At 42.1% G+C, this 20359-nt stretch overlaps 1 protein-coding gene across 1 annotated transcript; it reads right to left on the reverse strand.

Moving 5' to 3' along the window:
* Positions 1–774: 774 nt before the first annotated feature.
* tut4 (terminal uridylyl transferase 4) lies at positions 775–19816 on the reverse strand. The gene is made up of 30 exons (XM_070832035.1): positions 19677–19816; positions 16352–16907; positions 16106–16257; positions 15211–15327; positions 14940–15117; positions 14751–14839; positions 14582–14633; positions 13768–13837; positions 13137–13263; positions 12628–12747; positions 10889–11068; positions 10621–10795; positions 9974–10530; positions 9330–9480; positions 8085–8171; positions 7540–7643; positions 7313–7370; positions 7113–7216; positions 6919–7008; positions 5851–5964; positions 5675–5752; positions 5384–5561; positions 5236–5283; positions 4653–4735; positions 4431–4546; positions 3419–3573; positions 3212–3309; positions 1946–2510; positions 1383–1553; positions 775–1293 (listed from the first exon to the last, which is right to left on the reverse strand). The coding sequence occupies exons 2-30, from the start codon at positions 16827–16829 to the stop codon at positions 1205–1207; spliced, it is 4584 nt and encodes a 1527-aa protein (XP_070688136.1). The 5' UTR covers positions 16830–16907; positions 19677–19816; the 3' UTR covers positions 775–1204.
* Between the last annotated feature and the right edge of the window lie 543 nt (positions 19817–20359).

The raw sequence follows: 20359 nt of genomic DNA on the forward strand, positions 1-20359 counted from the left end.
TAGTTGTTGTTGCTCGGGCTAAGAGAAAGAGAGGACTGGGCAAATGGATGGATGAATTATAAGACCTGAATGCTGCACTGACTGCGGCACCTATTCAGTCCAATAAAAACTGCTCACCTGGCACATACACCAAAAAATTTATAGTTTCTACTGGTTCTTCCAGGACACACCTCAAGGTCTTCATCAGTGGGTTCTGCCAAGTTATCATCCCGTAAAAAGGCAGAACATAATTTACTCATTAGTTCTAAATCATTTCACTACTTTCACCCTGTGGCGTCACTGTCTGAGTTATTCCCTTGGGGGGGTTTTGCAGATTCATCACAGAGATCTCCTGCAGTTCTTAAGAAGTTCTGCATTCCCTGAGGAGCTCCACAACAACAGTGAGGTAAAATCCACACTCGGCTGGTGCACGGCAAACTGACATATATTAGACTGTGTATCCGTTCTATGCAAATGAACTCCTGATGTTCTCACCATCACCTCTCTGCAGCTTCGGTGCGGCTGAAGGAGGACGAGGAGGAAGCTCATTCACCACGATTGCCTCATGAATCAGAGAAATCGATTAGCAAGAGAGCAGCACCTTCGAGGACTAGAAGTCGCTATAACGCTGTTGAGATAGAATTTGTTGAGCATGAGTGGGACGACTTCTCTGCAGGAATCATATATAGGAATATTATTATTATTGTTATTTTGTCTTGTAACAGAGTCAGGCTGGGATCAATAGTTCATGTTGAAGAGATGAACACACATGACACAGCAAAATTGTTTGCTTTTTTCTTTATTTTTTTGTAGCTTTTTTTTTATATTTAAGATTTTTTCCCTTTTTTCTTGCTATCCCTGCTTTTGGCACTACATACTTAGGGTGACATGTTAGATTGTTTTTAAAACAAACGTCTATTCAAAGCCTTCATCTTGTGGCAAGCAAAGTATGAATACAGCTAATAAAAATAAAGGTTTACATTTTTCCTCCTTACTTTACACATAAAATAAAAACACTTTTTTGGACCCCCTCAAAAATGGGGGTATTAAAATATTTGACATTTGTATCACAAATCAATGTAATGAGACAAAAAATAAAACATAAAAACTGTACAAAAATGATAAAATTCATTTTAAAAATCCTTGTGATCAAATGATGCAAAGAGTACATAATTTTGCTTTGTTATGTTACTGACCAGAAATCTAATTAAAAGGAGACGCGAGTTCACTTCTTCTGTTGGATGAAATTTAGGTTTACTTGATGTCGGACGTGGGGGACCAGTGGGAAGTTCGGATTCGGATGAACCACCGAGCCTGAAAGACGAGAGAACAGAAACAAAAGTCGAAGCCGGCACAGACGAAGGACGTGTTATTATCAAACGAAGCCGTTTATCGTGTCTGACCTTGGGCCACGAAGGGTTTTCCGGGCTGGAAGCCTCCGTTTCCCTGCTGGATGAAATTCTGGGGCATCCGGTAGGGCCAGGATGGAGACAGGGTGTACTGTGGTGCTTTGTTGTGCTCCCATAACCGAGAGCCTTGGCTCACGCCCACAAACTGGGCCGGGTGGCCCGAATCTGTAGAGACGAGATCAAAACACACTCAATGAAAAGTTCCAGCAAATCGAATACAAAAAGATCCCAAATATTCCAGTTTGTGGGAACTTAACTGTGCTCCTTCACCATTTAACCCTTTACAGTTCTTTTAAAGACCGATGCAACATCTGCTTTACTATTATATTCATATAGTAACTAAACATCTCCAAGCTGCTCATTTCTGTGTTTTAAAAAGGAGTCCCGGCTCAGATCAGAGGTCCTGATGTTACTTTGTACTTTGGGGGACAAACATAAAGAACTATTATTGCTATTAGTGCTACCAAAATCATTTGATGGTATAATAAAACGACTGTAGTGCATTAATTAAATGAAGAGACAGAAACAGGAAGTCCCAGTGTTCACCCAGTGAATACCTGACTTGACTACAGTGCCGTTGCCCATGAGTGACCCAGACTGTGCCATGTGGTTGTGCCAGTGTCCTTCTCGTCCCGGCCCGCCGATGCCCAGCTGTCTCCCCGCTGGCTGGGCGAAGATGATGCTGGGGTCGTTCAGGTTCATGGGGCTGGGGGCGGCCCCCGAGCCCGAGGGACTCCCGTTCCCCGACGTCGAGCGCAGGGCGAATTTGAGGCCAGGCGGGGAGGGGGCGGTGGGAGAGGACGTGGTGAGGACCGGTCCGTGGATGGGCCAGGAGGTGGAGGGGATGTGGACCGGGTGGTGAGGCTGCCCCTGGGAGTGGTGCGACTGGTGCTGGTGGGAGGGGAGAAGCCCCAGTGCGGTGAGCGCCCCTGGATGGTACTGGCCTGGATGGGAGGTAGGGAAGCTAAAGAGAGACAGGGGGTGCTGGGGGTGAGCGGCCTGCTTCGGGGGGCCGGGATTGGTCTTACTGTGGGAGGGCTGAGGGGAGCTGGAGGACTGGGAGGTACTCTGGGGGGCAGACGTGGGCTGCGGGGAGTAGGGCGGAGTCTGTCGACTGTCCGACTATTGAGAAGAAGAAAGAGTGAGTGAAGTGAAAATCAACAATCAGCAACATTTAATACTTTCATGAACATCTGTACGGCAACAACAGATGTTTAAAGGGCCAGTTCACCCAAATTTAGTGTGTAGTATAGTAATGTTCAAGAGGTTCAGCTCACTGTCAATCTCTTGTACCTAAGTTACCAATAATATCTCAACACTGAGACCTTCATGAGGTAAAGTGATGAAGGTCTGAGCAGTGAAACATTGTTGTTTATAGGAACTATGAAAGGACTAAGGCAGACGCTGTTTACACCTGAGTGTTCGTCCTCCTCAGACCCACAAGAGAGAAGGTTTTAATAATCTGGGGCATCCAAATACAAATTTTTTTTTTTACATCTCTATAGATTTTTTCCCCTGATTTTTTATAACATGTCCTTGAATTTGATGCCTAAATCAAACCAAGTAGTATTGTTGGCTAAACTTAACCAAACTGCAGCTGCAATAATGTAAAACTGATCATAAAAAGTCTAAAAAGAAAAGTCCAACACTTCACAAATGGTTTCAAAACAAGACTAGATCCAATGTTTGATCCATTCATGCACCATGTCCTTTTATACTACGTCACACCCAGGAGCAAACTCCTGAAAACTGTTAAACAAGTTAAATTCCACCTATGAGGGAGACATTTTGTACTTTGGGTGAGCTGACTCCAGTTTACTCACACATTCAGAGGCCTGCCTGGTCCTCCCAGGACCGTCTGCAGCTGCCTGGGGAATGGGGATGGACTGGGAGCTCACTATAGGTCGTACCATGTGAGGAGCTGGGGAAGAAGCAGCAGCCATTTCACCCAACGGTCATGCTTCACGACAGTTAACCTCAGCTTACAAAGCTACTAAATGATGTGTATCAACGAGAATGACCGTGGATACCTGGTGCTCCGGGGGCCCTCTGTTTGAGGTGGCGGTACTCGGGACAGTCCCTCCGTACGTGACCCATGTCCCCACACTGGAAACAGCGTCTGTCCTTCGGCTCTCGCTCCTCCTCTTTCATGTCCTCGTCTTTGTCGTTCTCCTTCTTCTTGATCCTGGCGGAGGGAAAGTTCAGGGAACGACGAGACAAGAAGGGATGAATAAGTCTGGCACATAGAAACACACACTAAAAGTTTTTCTTTCTTTTCTTTTATATTTTTAATTTCTTTATATACACAGTACCTTTTGTAAAACTAGCTTTAAGATTCTTTTAGATCGAAACACAACGAGTAGTTACATATTCATGGTTCGACTCGCCATAGAAAGTTAACCTACAGTTTGAAGAGTGCAGCTTCACAAACAGCTTAACCTTTCTAACTTACCCTACGTTACTCAGCTGGAGCTCCAGGAATTCTCTTACTGCTGCTGGTCTAATTGTTTCTGGAGTCTTTTCCCTGATCAACTCTCCACTGTCATCTGTTCTTTGTTCCTTCTCTGATAGCTGCGCGACAATTTACCGTTTCTCAAAGTTTCTCGCTGATATTCCACGGCCTCTTTTTAATCTGTCTCTATTTTTGGTTTGTTGCAAGTAATAATGTTTTAGCTGATGTTCAACAATATCAATTTGGGGAAAATGGATGAATTTAAGCCAAACATCAAGTGTAAAATCCTGATTATAACTAAAAAGAAATAAGAATCACCATCACTGACTGTTTACCAACAACCCCTTAACTTAGACACATAACTTGAATGCTAAAGTGGTGCAGGATGCTTTAAATCCATGTGGATAAAGTGAAGGTGGCCATTTCTCCAGACAGCAACTTACTTTTCTACGTCTCAAGCAAACACAGTAAAAGTTCTATGAATTTAAACCATATTTATTAATCAGGGGCTTCTTCTCTTTATCCTAAAATGTCTTTGGATGCTACAGGGGAAGTGTAGATGATGTTTCCTAGTATGCTGAGGGGACAACCTGCGTCTCTTTGGACAGTCCTTCATGTAATGTCCAATCTTCCCGCAGATCCTGCAGCACCTGTCATTGGGCGCCAGCTCGCCGTCAGTCAGCACCTTTGAGTCAAAGAAGTAGTCCTGCAGCAAGACACATGAGAAACAGCAGAGATTTGAGATCAATACCGGTTCCCTCGGGACACCGAGCAGGCAGCAGTTTGTCCAGTTTGAGTGGTGGGTGACGCACCACTTCAGTGCCGGGGACAGGGTAGAACGGAGTTCCAAACAGCTTTCTCCCGTTTATAAAGGCCTTCATGATGAAGTTGGTCACTAGAGGAAACATATTCACAGGTTTAGAGATCATCACTGCCACAGTGAACAGAACCTAATCTTTTAAAACACAAGGTGACGTGAAACAGAAGCTTCTTCATTCAAATATTAAAGTCATAAACTGGTAAAGAGAGCAGAGCAGTAAAGAAAAGGTCTCTGACTCGGTATCACCAGGGTTCCTGCTCCTTATCAAGAGGCACCTTTCAGCACCTTACAGCGGAGGTAAAGTAAATATACTTAAAGTAATTACACTCTGTACGACTTGTAGAATTTCTTTATCTAAAAAGCAAAACATTCAGTCAGATAGTGAAACATTATATTAATGTGATTACAATTCCAGCACTTTCAAGGATTTCCAGCTCCTGTACTGACCCTGTATTACAAGACAACATGTCAAATACCAATTATTTGCACAATCCCAAGCGTTTGGTTTTCCATTTATCTATAAAATAACAGAGAATTTTATGTTATCGGCAAAACCGTTGGACTAAAGCACTTACTTTTGCGAGAAACTCCAGCACCAAGATTGTGATTCAAATCAAAGGGATCTGAGGAGAAGAGCAGACGGGTGAGTAGAAAAGACGGCGTAGAGGCCGTAATGTTAAAGGGAAGGTGACGACGGAGGGGTGAGCGGATCTGTGTGAGCACCTTCTATAGCGATGCATTTACTGGTCCACTGCTTCTCAAAGGTGGTGAGGCGCTTCCTTTGGCGGATGCTGATGACGTGCTCTTTGAAGTCGAACTCTTCGGTGTAAAAGCGCAGGAGTCCCAGCCACAGCTCTCCCACCGACTCCGTGTTCGGCTGCAGCTCCGAGAGAAGCCGGCGCTGTGCAGAGAGAAGACGCTTAGTGGCTACTTTAACTCTGAAACAGCAACGGGCACGTGACAGGAGACACATCAGGTTCAGGTAATGTCAATTAATGCAAACAAAGCCCTCACCAGATCCTCAAGATCATCAAAAAAGAAAGCATTCCAGCCATCTACCATCCGCTGGGGAACAATCTTCCCGTCAAAGATCTAAAGAGACGTCACACAGAGCCGTTTATTTCATTTTACTACAGATTTGGGTTTAAAGTAGAGCTCAAAGCGTTTGGTCATTAATCGGTGAGAGGTACCTCCTGCAGGACGGGAATGACGGGCGGCTGCCTCTGCTGCAGGAAGTAAAGCACCATCAGGATGTAGGCATAAGATGAGAGGCTTCCTCTGGACGCATCCCCGATGTCGCAGCGCTGTGAGCACAGAGGGAGGTTTGTTACACGAGCGAGCGACGACGCGGTGACACTTGAACACCTCCTGAGTGCTCCTCAGAAACATCCTGTTTAGTGTGCAGTGTGTGAGAAATCAGCACATCATCCGTTTTTTTTTTTAAAATCAGGAAGAAAGGGACACGCTGAAGAGGCTTGAATCCTAAGACGCCTTGTGTGGAAGTGTCTGTGTTTACCAAGAGCAGAGTTTAAAGTCATTGAATTAAAATGCTTTTTACTGTACAAACTAGTTCTTGCATACAAACATTATGTCCAAATACAGACAGCCACTAAAGTTCAGGTTCAACTGTTGAGCAGCTGATTGAAGAAACCAACAAATCAAGCCTGTGGAGTTCAGATTACTTTTGACAAATATATATATATTCCCACTTGGAGGAAGGTAATTTGGAAGACATACTTGACACTGAAATGATTAAGCTGTTGAGTGACCTTAAGTAACACAGAATTATGTTTCACAACATGACACAATAGGGCAAAAAGGTTTGTTAAAACTTCCCACATGTATTCTGCTTCATGTCAACACTGTATATTTCTCTGTCTGTGCTTACATAGATGAAAACTTAACTTAACTTTACAGAGTATTGGCAGTTTTTAGTTTGATGGGCCTTGAATTTTCAGTTTTGGAAGTCCTGTTACAGCTTGTGATGCTGTACAGACGTCCCTGTTTACTTTATTATTTGTAGGGTGAGAGTTTTATCCAGTTTTAATGGTTCACACCAGTTAAGTGAATCACCGTTTAAGAATTTATGAATAGCTGTAATATATCTAAATGTTTTTGGTGCCAGGATGGAGCAGCTAATGGACAGTTCTGGCCGGACATCAATAAGACCGACATACGAGTTTCTAACAAACCCTTGAAGGAAGAGCTAACAGACTGAATTAATCCAGCAGTTAGCTACGTTATCAGTTTGTCGATACCTTTGCAAACACCTTCATCGTGTACCCCAGGAATTGCACGCGTGGATCCAGGGCTGCATACGTAGCCAGCATTCTGGTGTTGTGTTGAGCCTACAGAGACGACACGGCCAAACTCGCTCATTCAGCACTTTCAGCAAAAGGCAGGTCTAAGCACTTTATATAACTGTGAAGGCGTGAGGGCCTAATTCACTCACCAGGGTGTTATACAGGCTAATGTCTCCCTCCAAACCACTCTGTCGGTGTTCAAACTTCACAATAGGCACTTTAGCTGTTGTGATAGGCAAGATGTTCCTCAGACCTGTGATGTCGGGAGAGCAGGAGATCACAACCAGTCGCATTCAAACACCAAGCACCACCCAGTTAGAGGGAGATAATCAATAAAACTTTAACTCACCTGTGTGCTTCTTTAGCACTTTTGCCAGACCTTCAATGATCTCTTTGCAGTTCAGCTTCTGCTCAGACAGATCAACATTTAAATGCAACACGAACAGAATTTAAAGGACATATCTCTGATCCCACTGAGGAAGCGTGAGCTGCATCAAATAGCAGCGTGTGTGTGTCTGTGTGTGTGTGTGTGTGTGTGTGTGTTGTGTGTGTTGTGTGTGTTGTGTGTGTTCCTACCTCTGCGGTCTCATGACCCTCCAGAGTCATGCAGATGTCAAGGTCACTGTCGCGGAAGCCGAAGCCGTTCTTGGAGGAGCCAAACAGGCAGAGCTGAGCTTTATCTGTGGATTCACACACACACGGGAAGAAATGTATTTTATTTAAATATATAATTTAAATTTCTATTCTCGTGTAACACACACTCACTGTATCATTATCAGAAATAACATGGGTGAAATACAGAAACAGCAGTCATGAGTTCAGAGTTTCTTCTGAAAGAATGTTATTTCTGTCTGATTTGTTCATTCTGATTGATTCTACTTTACTAGATTCTCAGTGTTAAGCCGTTGGTAGTGAAACTCAACAACTGCTGCAAATGTTTCACAGCAAATACCTTCCAAAGAAGACATTATTAAGTCTTGTGAACTGCTAGAAAGCGCTCAGCATACAGAGGAGGATTAGAAAGAAATCACCGGCTCTCTCGTCTTTGGGGAAACATGCATAAAGGCTCAGGTCAATATCGGAGTATTTGTAGTCTGTGGTCGTTTCTGTTTCATTCTCACCGTTGTACTCCTTCCTTATGAACCTCTCCAGGCTCCCGAGGATCTGCTCCCTCTTCTGCTGCTCAGCATGTGTGGGTGACAACTCATCTACAAACAGCAGAACAGAAATTCAGTCACACAGAGCTGCAACAATTAGCCGAATCAGTCAAACTAAAAGGTAAATCCACTATAAAGTCTCGCAAATTAATCAATTAAGCATTTTTCTAGCAAAAATGACAACATTTGATAGTTCCAGGTTCAGAAATGTGACAAATTGAATTGAATATTTGAGGTTTTGTAACAAAACAAGACATTTGGTGACGTCACTTTGTGAAGGAGCTGTTTTCACAGTTTACTGAGGTTTCATGGACTAAACGATTAACTGTTTAATCTGGAAAATGATGGTCAGATTAATCTGTAATGAAAATGAGTAGTTTCAGCCCTACAATCGTATAATGCCGACTATTCGATACTTTACATCAGTTAAATGTAAATGTTATGCAGTTTACTTTTTGATGGACACACAAAATAAAATGTGTCTTTTTTATTTGTTTTTTTATTCCAACATTTGACGAAACAGATGAGATCATGTTCAATAATCTAATGCCAATAATCTGTCTTTATTATGCAAACAGAGAAAATAGATTATATCATAGATTATAGAGCAAACTACTGATGCTCCAATCAAAATCAGTCAAAGATGTTCAATGTCTGAAGATTTTCAGTCATCCAGGTCATAGTTATTCCTTAGGAGTTGAGCAAAAGATGTTTAATTGCAATTAGAATGACTTGATACATTAAAAATTTATTAATGTAAAACAAAAAGTCCCAAAGTTTTGCTCGTCATAGAGCTGAATCTCGTGGGCAGGACCACGGAAAGGACGGAGGAGGCTACCAAGCCGTCACTCAGATCGACTGGCCAGCAGAGACGAGTCGTCCTCTTTCAGCACAAGCTTCAGGTCAACAGCAAGCAAAACTACTGGACTCCAAACGTTTGGATTTGGATGAATACATTTTAATCATAAACTTGTTTTCTTGCAATAAAACAGTTTGATTTGATAATAAAGACAGAGAGGGAACCTCTTACAGTTCATATTGGTAGAGAATGTGAGCCAATGCCAGTTGTTATCAAACATACTTAATGTGAAGAGCAGATAGGTCTACATGTGTTTGTGCTTGTCCTCTGAGGGAGAATGTACTTTATAGTGGAATTACCCTCTAGAAAAGACTCAGTGAGCACTGAGAACTGCACTCTGGACTACTTACAGTAGCACAACCTGCAGAGCCCATCGAGGATGTCTCTGAAGCGGTCGTTCATGGGCGGCAGGGGCTTCAGCTCGATCTTCTTGAAGTCTTCCGGACACTCGTCCTTCAGGTGACCATCTCGTTTGCAGATGCTGCAAACAACAGTTGGAGGCTGGAGCGGAGGAGTTCATGGAGCACAAATGGAAAAACCCAATTAGACGGGACGGCCTTTACCAACACAGAGGAAGTGTCAGGAGATAATGGCAGAAATAAAAAAAAATCCAAAATGTTGTAACCACCCTACACTAGTTACATAACATCGCTGTGACAAGACACTTTTGTGGGGCAACATCCCACGTTTCAAAACTTAAATGTTTTAAAAAGGGTTGCGTTATACTCTCACCAGCCAATGGATGGACTCACCATGTGTTAATAAACCAACAAAGACCTCCTTAAACAGCAAGAAAAGATGATGCTGCTGCTACAGAAGCCATTTAAAATAGTATTAAATACAGGACTAGAGGACAAGAGGTGATTTTGGCAACACAGTGGATTAAGATCTTTTACTATCGTCAGTAATCAATCAAAATATCTCAATTGAAGTATGCTACTGACTCTGTAAACTAACATCTATACAAAGAGCCAATGGTGTTCATCATAATTACCTTCCCCCCAGTGAAAATCATCCTATCAAACACATAGTGAAGATCCTCTGGTGCAACAGGGCCATCCTTTTCTGAAACACTGCTTTCCTCCTCGTCCTCTTCCTCCTCCTCCTCGTCCTCCTCCTCCCCCTCCTTGTCACTGTCCAGCAGGCCGTTGGGGGAGAAGGAAGGTTTGCCGTCCTCACTGAGAACCATGTCCACGAGGCTGGCGTCTAAAGTCTTCTCGTGCCTCTTCCTGGACGGATCTGAACCTTCTTCGTCGTCGCTATCCGGCTCCTCGCCCCCCCTCGAGCTCCGGGGCCCCCTTTGGGCGCTCAGACTTTTTTCACCTTTCCTCTCGTCTTCTTCCTTGTTCACCAACACGCCGTCCGTCGTCTCAACTCCCGCCACTTTTGCACCTTGCTTGCCTGCCTTCTTGCTGCTGTGGCGGCCCCCGGTTCCCCTTCTCTGAGGGCAAGCAAAGTATTTGTAAGCCGTGCGAAAGCGCTCCTGGATGTACTCAAACACCATTTGGCTGTTCAAGCTTCGTGCAACGTTCCTCTTCAAGGCAAAAGGATCTAAAAAAAAAGAAGAGGAAAACATACACAGTGAATTTCTGATACTTGTTCAACCTGTAAGATGATTTTCCCCAGCGAGCAGCCTCCTACCTTCAATAGCGAGCCTGCGACGCGGCCAGTTCTTCACTTCCCTGGACAGGAGCTCCTTTAAGCGGATGCTGATGATGTATTCCTCAAGAGCAAACTCCAACGTGTAGAAACGCAAGAGCTCCAACCACAACTGGCCCAGCGACACACTTTTACTCTGTTCCAAGGTTAGGCGGGTCTTTGAAGGAGAGAAGACAAAGCAAGAATATAGTACGATTTGAAACCTGAATCAAAGGGAATTGTCCTCAGAGGATACGATTGTGAGACTCACCAAGCCTTCTGAGTAATGAGCATCATCAGGTTTTTTCTGCTCTGGTTTGGATCTGCCCTCGGTTCGGTTTTCCCCTCGACTGTCGGAGCTCGGAGGTCGGTGCTCCCATCGGACAAACATGTCCAGCGAGATTCCAGTTAGATGATACTCGTCCACACGTTTCACATCGAAGCCTTCGATCTGAAAGAGGAAAATGTAGTCACTCATAATTTTGTTTACTGCTAGTTTTGTGTTCTGTTTTTTTAAGGCAGGTAATCTGAGCAGCTCTTTCTAAGGCAGGTAATCCCTGCAGCTCTTTCATGGCAGACAGTCTTTTATGCTGTATTTATGCTGCTGGTGGTGGTGATTTGCTACAGAACACCCAGTGTTATGTGTGTTAGTGTCATCTCACAGCTTGTGTTGCTGCCTATGTCAGCGATGAACCAGTGAAATAATTTCATAGGCGAAAGATATGAAAATAAACAAAGATACATTTTTAAAGCCATTACATGAAGAATATTTGATGCCAGAAAACTACCCGGCAACCTGATGATCGTTGTCCCTTTTCAAGAAAGAATTCCATAAATGTCATTGTTCAAATGTGAAAATGTGTTGCTTTCTTTGGTTAATAAATCATTAAACTAAATGCCCAGACGTCCGATGATGTCGCCGTAGCTCTAGGATATTGTGATGAACAGTTTTCACTGTTTTCTAATGTTTTATAGACCAAATGCTGTTTGCTTCGAGGCGTTCACAGTCAGATCTCCGCTTAGGACGACGACAGTGGAGCCACTCAGCCAGACTAACGGTGTCTTCTCCGCTCCTTACTGACTCAGAGGGTAAACATTAAGTTTGTCACAAATTGCATTCAAACAGCCAACAAAGTGTAAATAACGCTGTTTAGCTAGGATGAGTTTTATGATTAACAGGTTTACAGCACATGCTATGTCAGCACACGTCTCTTTTCCTGTAATTCCTTGTGATTAAAAACATATTCAGGCTGCAATCATGTCCGCCTCAGCAGCTCCATCATCTGTGCGCCCCATTGAGCCATTTAGCAGTGCACAGTAGTTTGTAAGATAATTAGGGCTGCATTATGAGCACTTGACTCAAATGCAAATGGTATAACAGATTTAAAGGGATACTTTGCCAATTTTCAACCAGCTTTGCATGATAACAGTGTGGTTAGTATATGCAAATGACCAACTTTCATCCATGTTGCCTGATGTGAGAGCACCGGCACTCTTTGGCTCTTGTCCAACTGACTAAGTGACTTAACAATTAAATTATGACCATTATTTTACTGTTAAGTCAGTAATTCAATCAAACAGCAGCCCTGGAGCCATTAAATGTCACACAGAGAGCTCCAGGGAGCTCCAACATTGTACCAACACTGTAATGACGCAAAGCCACTTGGAAAGTACCCATTTAAATAAAATAGCAGAAACAGGACACAACAAATGAGCAAATCTTAAGTTACAGGAGTGACGTAAGCACTTTTTGTGAATCATATTTTCTTCTGTAGAATCTTAAATACTGGGGTTCAGGATCCTACAGCCTCCTGACAAAGGTTTTTTAAGAGTAAAGGTTATATCTGTAGTCTTTTCACTGATAACAATTGTCTTTGTCATAAGATACATTAGTTCAAAACAGGTCTCGGTTGTTACACGTCACTCCCCAGCTCTCTCCCCCCTCATTTCCTGTCATCCCTCTATGGGAATTGCCCGGAGGAGCTGAAAACGTGACACTGCGCCACCTACCCAGCGTCCCAGGTAGACGGGGAGGATGGGCTCTTTCCTCTGCTGCAGGAAGAAGATGACCATGAGGGCTAAGGAGTACGAGGGGATGCCACCTTCAGCCTGGCAGTCGATGTGACACAGCTGCAGAGATAAACATACAAGGAACAAATAGCTTTTGGTTAGTCAGCATTTTAGCCTCAGTCCAAACTATAGGATTACATTTAATTTTTTCAATTACAAATTCTCACTCAATACAGTCTAAACATTAGGTGCATTATATGGAACACTGATTTTCTATTTATTATTTAAATATAAAGTTAAGCATTTATCTCTAGTCTGTCAGCTATAAAATCTAATGTGTCCAGTTTCAGTACATTATTACTAGACTGGAAAAAAAACTAAAACAAGCAGGCTTTGCTGATACACATAGAACATTAATAGAAACTAAAACACCTGAACACACTGAAACCGACTGCATTTCTCTACTCGTTTCCTCTTTCAGCCGAGGCGTGCGTCAGTGTCAGCCTTACCCTCGCCCAGTAGCGGAAGGCCAGCACCAGAGGAACCAGTCTGGGCTCCAGTTTAGCCAGAGCCGCCAGGTGATTAGTGGTGAGACAAGCGACGTCATTGCCTGCACTCACTTTACACATCAGGCCGCTGCACAGAAGCAGACAACAATAAAAAGTTAGATCAAATGCTTAAATTGACACTGAACAGAACTCAGTTTATCTGTTGTATGGCTACAGGGGCTCAATGAGGGAACAATATGGAATATGTTTATTCATTAAATAAAAATATGAACACATGAGCTACACAGAAGGCTTCACGTTGGATGCATTGTGCTTTCTTTTTGGTGACTGTAAATGAACTGCAGGCACCAAAGGTCAGGCAGGTAGGAGTTGCTATTATTACTGTACACATGTACACTAAAATGAACCTAACACAGCTGACTCTGTGCTGTCGGAGAAAATTTAAAAAGGCACCAGGCTGCAGTCATAAAGAATAAAATCATTTTGTAAAGTCACAAATAAATATTTTCAAAAATAAAAAGTAACCCAAAACTCTTTTTTTAGACATGAAGTAACCTAAACACTGATGAGAGTGAAGTGACTAAAGCAAACATATACAAATATAAATCCATACATTTAAACCCAAACTCACCTGGTAGCATCCCGACAAAACACGGCAGGAACTTTGGCATGAAAATCTGACTCAACCTCAGAAAATTCAGCTGGAGAAAAGGGAGACAGAAAAACCAGGTAATGACCTTTAAGAAAGTTGGTTCACTGCAGGACTTCTACATGAAAGGCAGCATTAACCATTCAAACCACTCAGAGGAGAAACATGAATCCAAAAATCAGACTGAAGCAGATGAGGAATTTACAACCAATCTGCTTTTTGCAAATGTTCTGCTAAATCACGTGCAAACGCTATCAGACATGCGGGATGAATCGGCAAGGCCAACAATCCAGAGAAACCAGAACAGTGGGTTTATGCGGTCTTGAACTGAAGTAAGTATATGCACATTGCAAGGCTCAATAAGAAACCAGCATCAATGGAAGAAGGGGTGAGATCCAAGTAGGAGCTAGGGCTGTAAGTCCACCAGCTGTAGCAAACCTCTACGCTAGTTCATTTACTTCACAAGAAGTGGAATAATCGCCTGTCCATCCATTTTCCTCTTGGGCTCTCTCATATCTATCATGTCCTTCAATCCAGCACCAGTCCTCCACTGGTGGTGAGTTACAGTATTGCAGTGTAATGAATATTGATTAAGGTTTTTCTCTGTGTGAACGTAACACCAGTAACAACGAGGATTTGCTCAAACAAGAACATATTGACCAACCAAACGGAAGACGTCAGCCCTCTTCGGACCGAAACATTGTCATACTTAAACTTTTGTGGAACGGAGCAAGTGTGCACAAAACTTGCTAACAACCAATCGTGGAAGATCTGAAATAAACTGAGCAAAACTTACGGCTGTTCTTAAGGATTTCCAGCACTTGAATCAAGACCTCTGGTTGTGTCATCTGAAAGGAGAAAAGCAGTGAGAGAAAGTGAGATTTACAATGTCCTCTTCATGTTACTGGACAAAAAAAAAAAATACACTCATCACTGTTTTGTGAAACAGCACAAGCAGAACTCACTGAGGAAGGGTGGGTGACATCAATGTTGATATCACTCGTCTTGAAGGCAAACCGGGTAAGACATGAACCATAGAGACAGAGAGAACAAGCTGGAAACCCAAAGAAAAGACATCGGAAAACATTTAGAGGATATTTGACAAACTGCTCTTAATATAAACAAAGGTGCAATAGAGCAGGCCGAGCGACAACCTGAAAGGTGTCTCTTTATGATCCCCTCCATCCTGGTGACCACGGCCTTCCGGACCTCAAAGTCCTCCTCTGAGACCCCGTGGTATCTGGCTGTTTCTAGGACGGCCGCGTCCACGGCCCTCAACTGGGCGGCGGAGGCGGGCGGCAGGGCGCGCAGCTCATTCTCCTCCTGTTTCTCCTGACACACCACAAGCAGAGTAAAGTAAGGAAAACAGCCTTACTTTAAAGTCCATTCAGAGGAGCGTCGATAAAATCCTAATCCCGGGATTACCATTATGTTCTTCTTGTGTCTCTTCTCTTTGATGTGTTTGTGTGCTCCTTGGATGTTCTCGATGTGCACAGAACAGAGCTTGCATAAGTATTGATAGTTTGGGTACTCAGGAGACTGCTGTGAAGACAAAGAGAGGGAAAAAAATCAATCAGCATGACTTCTGGAGCTGAAATGATTAGTCGGTTACTAGAAAACAGAAAATTAAGCAGCAACCATTTTGAAAATTGATAATAATCCTTAAATGTGAGGATTTGCTGCTTTTCTGTTTTAGAACATTGTACATTGAATATCTTCTGGTTTTGGATGGAACAAAACAAGACTTCTGGAGACGTCAGCTCGAGCTCCAGGAAACCAAGATAGAGATTTTATAGAATAATAAATGACTCAAGAGAATAATCAGCAGATTAAATCGATAATGAAGATAAGTGAGAACTGAGATCAGAGCTTCCAGTTCAAATTGTGGTTTTTACTGTTGTTCCTTGCTTTGGATAGTAGCTATGTTGCTAGCGGTAGCATTAGCCTGTCTAAAGTGGTGAAAGTTACTCTGTTATGATCAAAGTATTGATGAGCAGACAGGTGTTTGAATACTGGGTGGATTGAAAAGTTGCAAACACAGTAAAGTCCACATATCCCACTGGGAAAACAACACCATGTTGTTATGTTAATCCTCAAATGATTAGCAAGTGACTATGAAAATTCCACAATCCCCATCAGAGTATTTTTATGACCATTGATTTGTTTTTTCCACACAAGGGTTTCATTACCTTGTCAGAAAAGTCTTTAAATTACATCAGCTCACTCTCTCTCATGGAAAAACCCAGAAACTATGAATTCACATAAGTTCTGAGGGCCATATATTTTCTGTATATCAGACACGACTGGATTGTTTCCTTACTTTCACCAGTCGGTGGATGTAGTCTCTGTAGAGGCGCTCCTCTGCCTGTCGGAGGCCCAGCTGTTGCTCAGTCAGGGGCCCTTCGTCCACCGTGGGTCTCACCTCTGTGCCCTCGTCAACGGACTGATGCATCAGTGCGGCAGCTTTCGCCCCTACGAACAACAAAGGCAAAGCAGTTTACCAGAGAAGCATCTAGTGAAGCAGACATAATCGTCCCAGGATAATGATCCCAGCGTGCAGACCCACCATGGGACTTTTCCTTTGCTGGGCCTGCAGCGGAGCTCTTGGCCTGCTCTGTGAGGCCTTTCTCAGGTGTACCAGGCACTGCAGGAGATTTGGTCTCTCTGTTTGCTGAGGGGCTGCTGTCTGCAGAAAGAGAGGCCCTGGAGTCAGGAGCCTGTGCCACCAGTTGCTGCTGTGAGCTCAGCACTTTCCCCTTGCTTCTCTCCCCAGAACTCGTTCTTCCAGTCAGTCTCGTGAGCCTGGAGGGCCGTCCTCTCCTCTTGTCCTGGGGTATATCTGTTAAAGTCTTGCCTGGACCGCGGCCCCCCTGGATGCCTATATTATGTTCATCCTTTGTGAGGGTTTCTTTGCTGCGGGGCGCAGACTTTGTAACATCTCTCAGCACAGGAGCCTCCTTATTCGACTTCTCACCGGACAACGCTTTGCCACCTCTGGGCTGTGACTGTTTGACTGCTTTAACTGGACTTTTGGACTCATCCATCCCTCTTGTCCTGCTGCTCTTGTCCTGGTGGAGTCAACACCACACTGAGGATGACCGGGGAGGCAGGCCACCTAAAGTCTACACAAAAACAGAAAAGCATTTTGACAGCCTGTCGAGTTTTGCTTTAACAATTCAGGTGAAGCTGACTAACAAAATATACCTGCAAACTTATTTTGCATCGAACTTATACAAGTATTTTTCTGTATTTCAAAAATATAAAGAAATGACTCTGGATCTTCTACAGTTGAAACAAAAGAAAACCAAGGTACAGGTCTTACTTAACTAAAATGCAGCATCTTCTGATTGCTTTAATCACCTAAATACAGTAAACAAAAGCATGAAATTTGACTATTTTGCTCTGAAAATATGATATTTCCCAAGTAAAGTATACAAGTGAATTATAAAGCGCATTCTTTTAATGTATATGGTGTGTGCTAAAAATAAATTATGGAAAAGATGACGGCTTTTTTTTTTTAAAGGCTTTTGTAACTTTTATACTAAAGTTGTGTGCCTTAGGGGAAGCTATTTCAGTGAAAAGTAGTTTTCTAAATTATTACAAAATGTCTTAACACAATGGAGGAGCAGTGGGAGATGATTTGATCAGTCCACAAAAACCATGGTGAATGTATTATTCTATATCTTTCAAGTGCATTGTTTACAGGATAAAGTCTATGTCGTGTCTTATAGGGTTGGAACTACCAGTTACTTTCACTTAATTGGTTAATCTGCCTTTTATTTTCTCAATTAACAAATAAATGGTTTGTATATGAAATGTATGAAAACAGTTCAATGTGCTCATCAGAAATAAAGCTCAAGGTGATGTCATTAAATTACTTTCCAAAAGCCACAAATATCCAAAACAGTCAAGAAACTGGAAGCACAGAATCTTTGCTCAATGTCTTGAATGGATAATACAATTCATCGATATAAGAAAAAAGTATTTGCCGCTCACATTTCTGTCCAGAGATGAACTGATTTAACCTTTTAGAGCTAGTGTACATAATCAAACAGCAGCAGCGGAGAGGTAATATCACATTCTGGGTCAAAAGAAAGCAAAGAGGTGAGTTTTTCTACAGTTCGTGTCCTCAGAGTAAGAGAAAGACAGAGCCACAGTTTGGGTATACAACTACCGAAAGCAGTGTCACGGTGCTTAGTTTCGGTACAGTGTGCAGCACAGAGTCTGTGGATTTACATCCTCCTCCAGAGACATAACTTTGAATCATATAAACTGTGCAGTGGAGGGAAAGTCCATAAATATATTTAACTTCAAACTAACTGACAGCCAGTGCAGGGACCTAATAACAGGAGCGATAGGAGACCTTTTCTTTATATCACACATGATTCAGCTATAGTTCAAGAAGAATGCTTTTTTTTTTTACTGGAACAAACTCTACAAAAGGATCTTTTATGACATTTCCTTGACCTTCTCTGTAACAAAGCACAGAGCAGAAACAAGTAATAAGTTAAGGCCAAGCTGAGGACTGCACATTGATGATATGTGATGATTGCACATTACTGCACAGACTGTACTGTGCTTACTTTTTATAAAAATATCTGTTACATATATTTATAGTGTAAATGTTTCTGTGTGATATTTTTGCTTCCTGACTTCCAGTATTTGCTTTTAACTTCCTCATCTCTTCTTACTACGTTTACACTTTATTACATAGGTGCAATATAGGCCACCTGGACTACCTCCCACTGCATCTTGCACATGCACACATATTTATTTAATGAGCTAAATTCAGCTGCTTGTTTTATCATGTTGGTTAGTTGTTATATTTTGTTTTTCTTAGATATTTATACTGCTCTTCTTTTAAGTACTTCTTTTTTATATAGGACTTCTATTTTATATATTTATTGTGGCTTAAACTGGGACCTGAGAGCGAAATTTTCGTACCATCTCATGTGTAAATGTGTGCTGGTATGACAGTAAAGCTCCTTGAATCCATTTCTTATGCACCAAAGATACCAAAGCAAACTCCTTGTACCTGAACATTCAATCAACAATATACCAATTCAGAATACCTACTCAAATGAGAGAATTACATATATTATATACTTTGAATATCTTTGGACTGTTGGTCAAATTTGAGTATTAGAATTAAGTAAGTGAGCCTGGTATTTTCCTCTATATATGGACTAAATCTATATTTAAACATTAGATAAACACAGTAACAAACAGCCTAACTTTGTGATGAAAATGACCATTGCATTGAAAAAACAAGAGGCTTCATTGGATCTAGTGAGGTCGTTCAAACTCAGTTGCGTTGACTGACCCCCTGAACACAAACACACCTCACAAGGACAGAGCCAGAGCAGACTGATGTCCAGGTCTGCTCCCCCCTGCTTGGTTAGCCCTAACCCGCACTGGGAACCGGCGCTGGGAGCTAATTAGGGATTGAGGTTAGGCTGTGGCTGGGTGTCGCAGACGTGACTTCAAGTTACGCTAGTTAGGTTTCAGGTGAGGCTGAAACGAAACTGTAGGAGAGACAGACTTCGACATAACACCGGCGGGACTTGATGCTAGCTGAACTTCAGCAAACAGAAGCGGAAGAAAACGGGGCTTAACCACACACGTATAAATGATCGACTGGGAGAAATGCTCACCATTAGAGCCCAAATGTGTTTCCTGTGTTATAGGAAGGCTCCACGCCGACTTCCAGGGGACTCTTTGCTTAGCCGACTTTGCTGTTAGCTGCCTAAGCTAACTAACGATCGTCCGGCTGAGCTAGCTAACGGGAAATAAATAATAGTGGCACACAGTTGCCACACAGCAGCAAGTCATTAAAAGCAGACAAAACCCACTTCGACCGTTACAACACAGAGAGGCGCGTTTTAACTTACTTTCGGGCTCTAAAGTTGATTTCGGATTATTGTTTAGCTGTCTCCATGGTTCTGCTCTAAATAATGTTTTTCAAATCCCACGGCCCTGCTCAAAACAGCAACCATTGACGCCATGTTAATACATCACCCCGCTGCATTGTGGGAGTGCCAGTGATGACGACGAAGAGGGGCGTGAGGTGTGCTGCGTTCAGGTACAGCTAGTAACTACAGTAGTCACCCTGTCAACCCTGATAACATAAAAAAAATAACAGTAGGAAACTACAGGGGCACAAATAAAATAAGATAAAGTAAAATAAAATAAGAATAACGTAAATAAAATAAAATAAGAATAACGTAAAATAAGATAAAGTAAAATAAAATAAGAATAACGTAAAATAAGATAAAGTAAAATTAAATAAGAATAACGTAAAATAAGATAAAGTAAAATTAAATAAAAATAACGTAAAATAAGATAAAGTAAAATAAAATAAAAATAACGTAAAATAAGATAAAGTAAAATTAAATAAGAATAACGTAAAATAAGATAAAGTAAAATTAAATAAGAATAACGTAAAATAAGATAAAGTAAAATTAAATAAAAATAACGTAAAATAAGATAAAGTAAAATAAAATAAGAATAACGCAAAATAAGATAAAGTAAAATTAAATAAAAATAACGTAAAATAAGATAAAGTAAAATTAAA

The sequence above is a fragment of the Pempheris klunzingeri genome, chromosome 6 (genome assembly GCF_042242105.1).
Source record: "Pempheris klunzingeri isolate RE-2024b chromosome 6, fPemKlu1.hap1, whole genome shotgun sequence".
Classification (NCBI taxonomy): Eukaryota; Metazoa; Chordata; class Actinopteri; order Acropomatiformes; family Pempheridae; genus Pempheris; species Pempheris klunzingeri.

What these genes read in the sequence shown, in the direction of transcription:
- tut4 (XM_070832035.1), bottom strand. Translation starts at nt 16,829, where the DNA reads ATGGATGAGTCCAAAAGTCCAGTTAAAGCAGTCAAACAGTCACAGCCC. An exon ending in CCGTCTACCTGGGACGCTGG is followed by an intron (nt 11,069 to 12,627) that starts GTAGGTGGCGCA and finishes TTCCTCTTTCAG; the next exon opens with ATCGAAGGCTTCGATGTGAA. An exon ending in CCAGGCAGGCCTCTGAATGT is followed by an intron (nt 2,511 to 3,211) that starts GTGAGTAAACTG and finishes TCTTCTCAATAG; the next exon opens with TCGGACAGTCGACAGACTCC.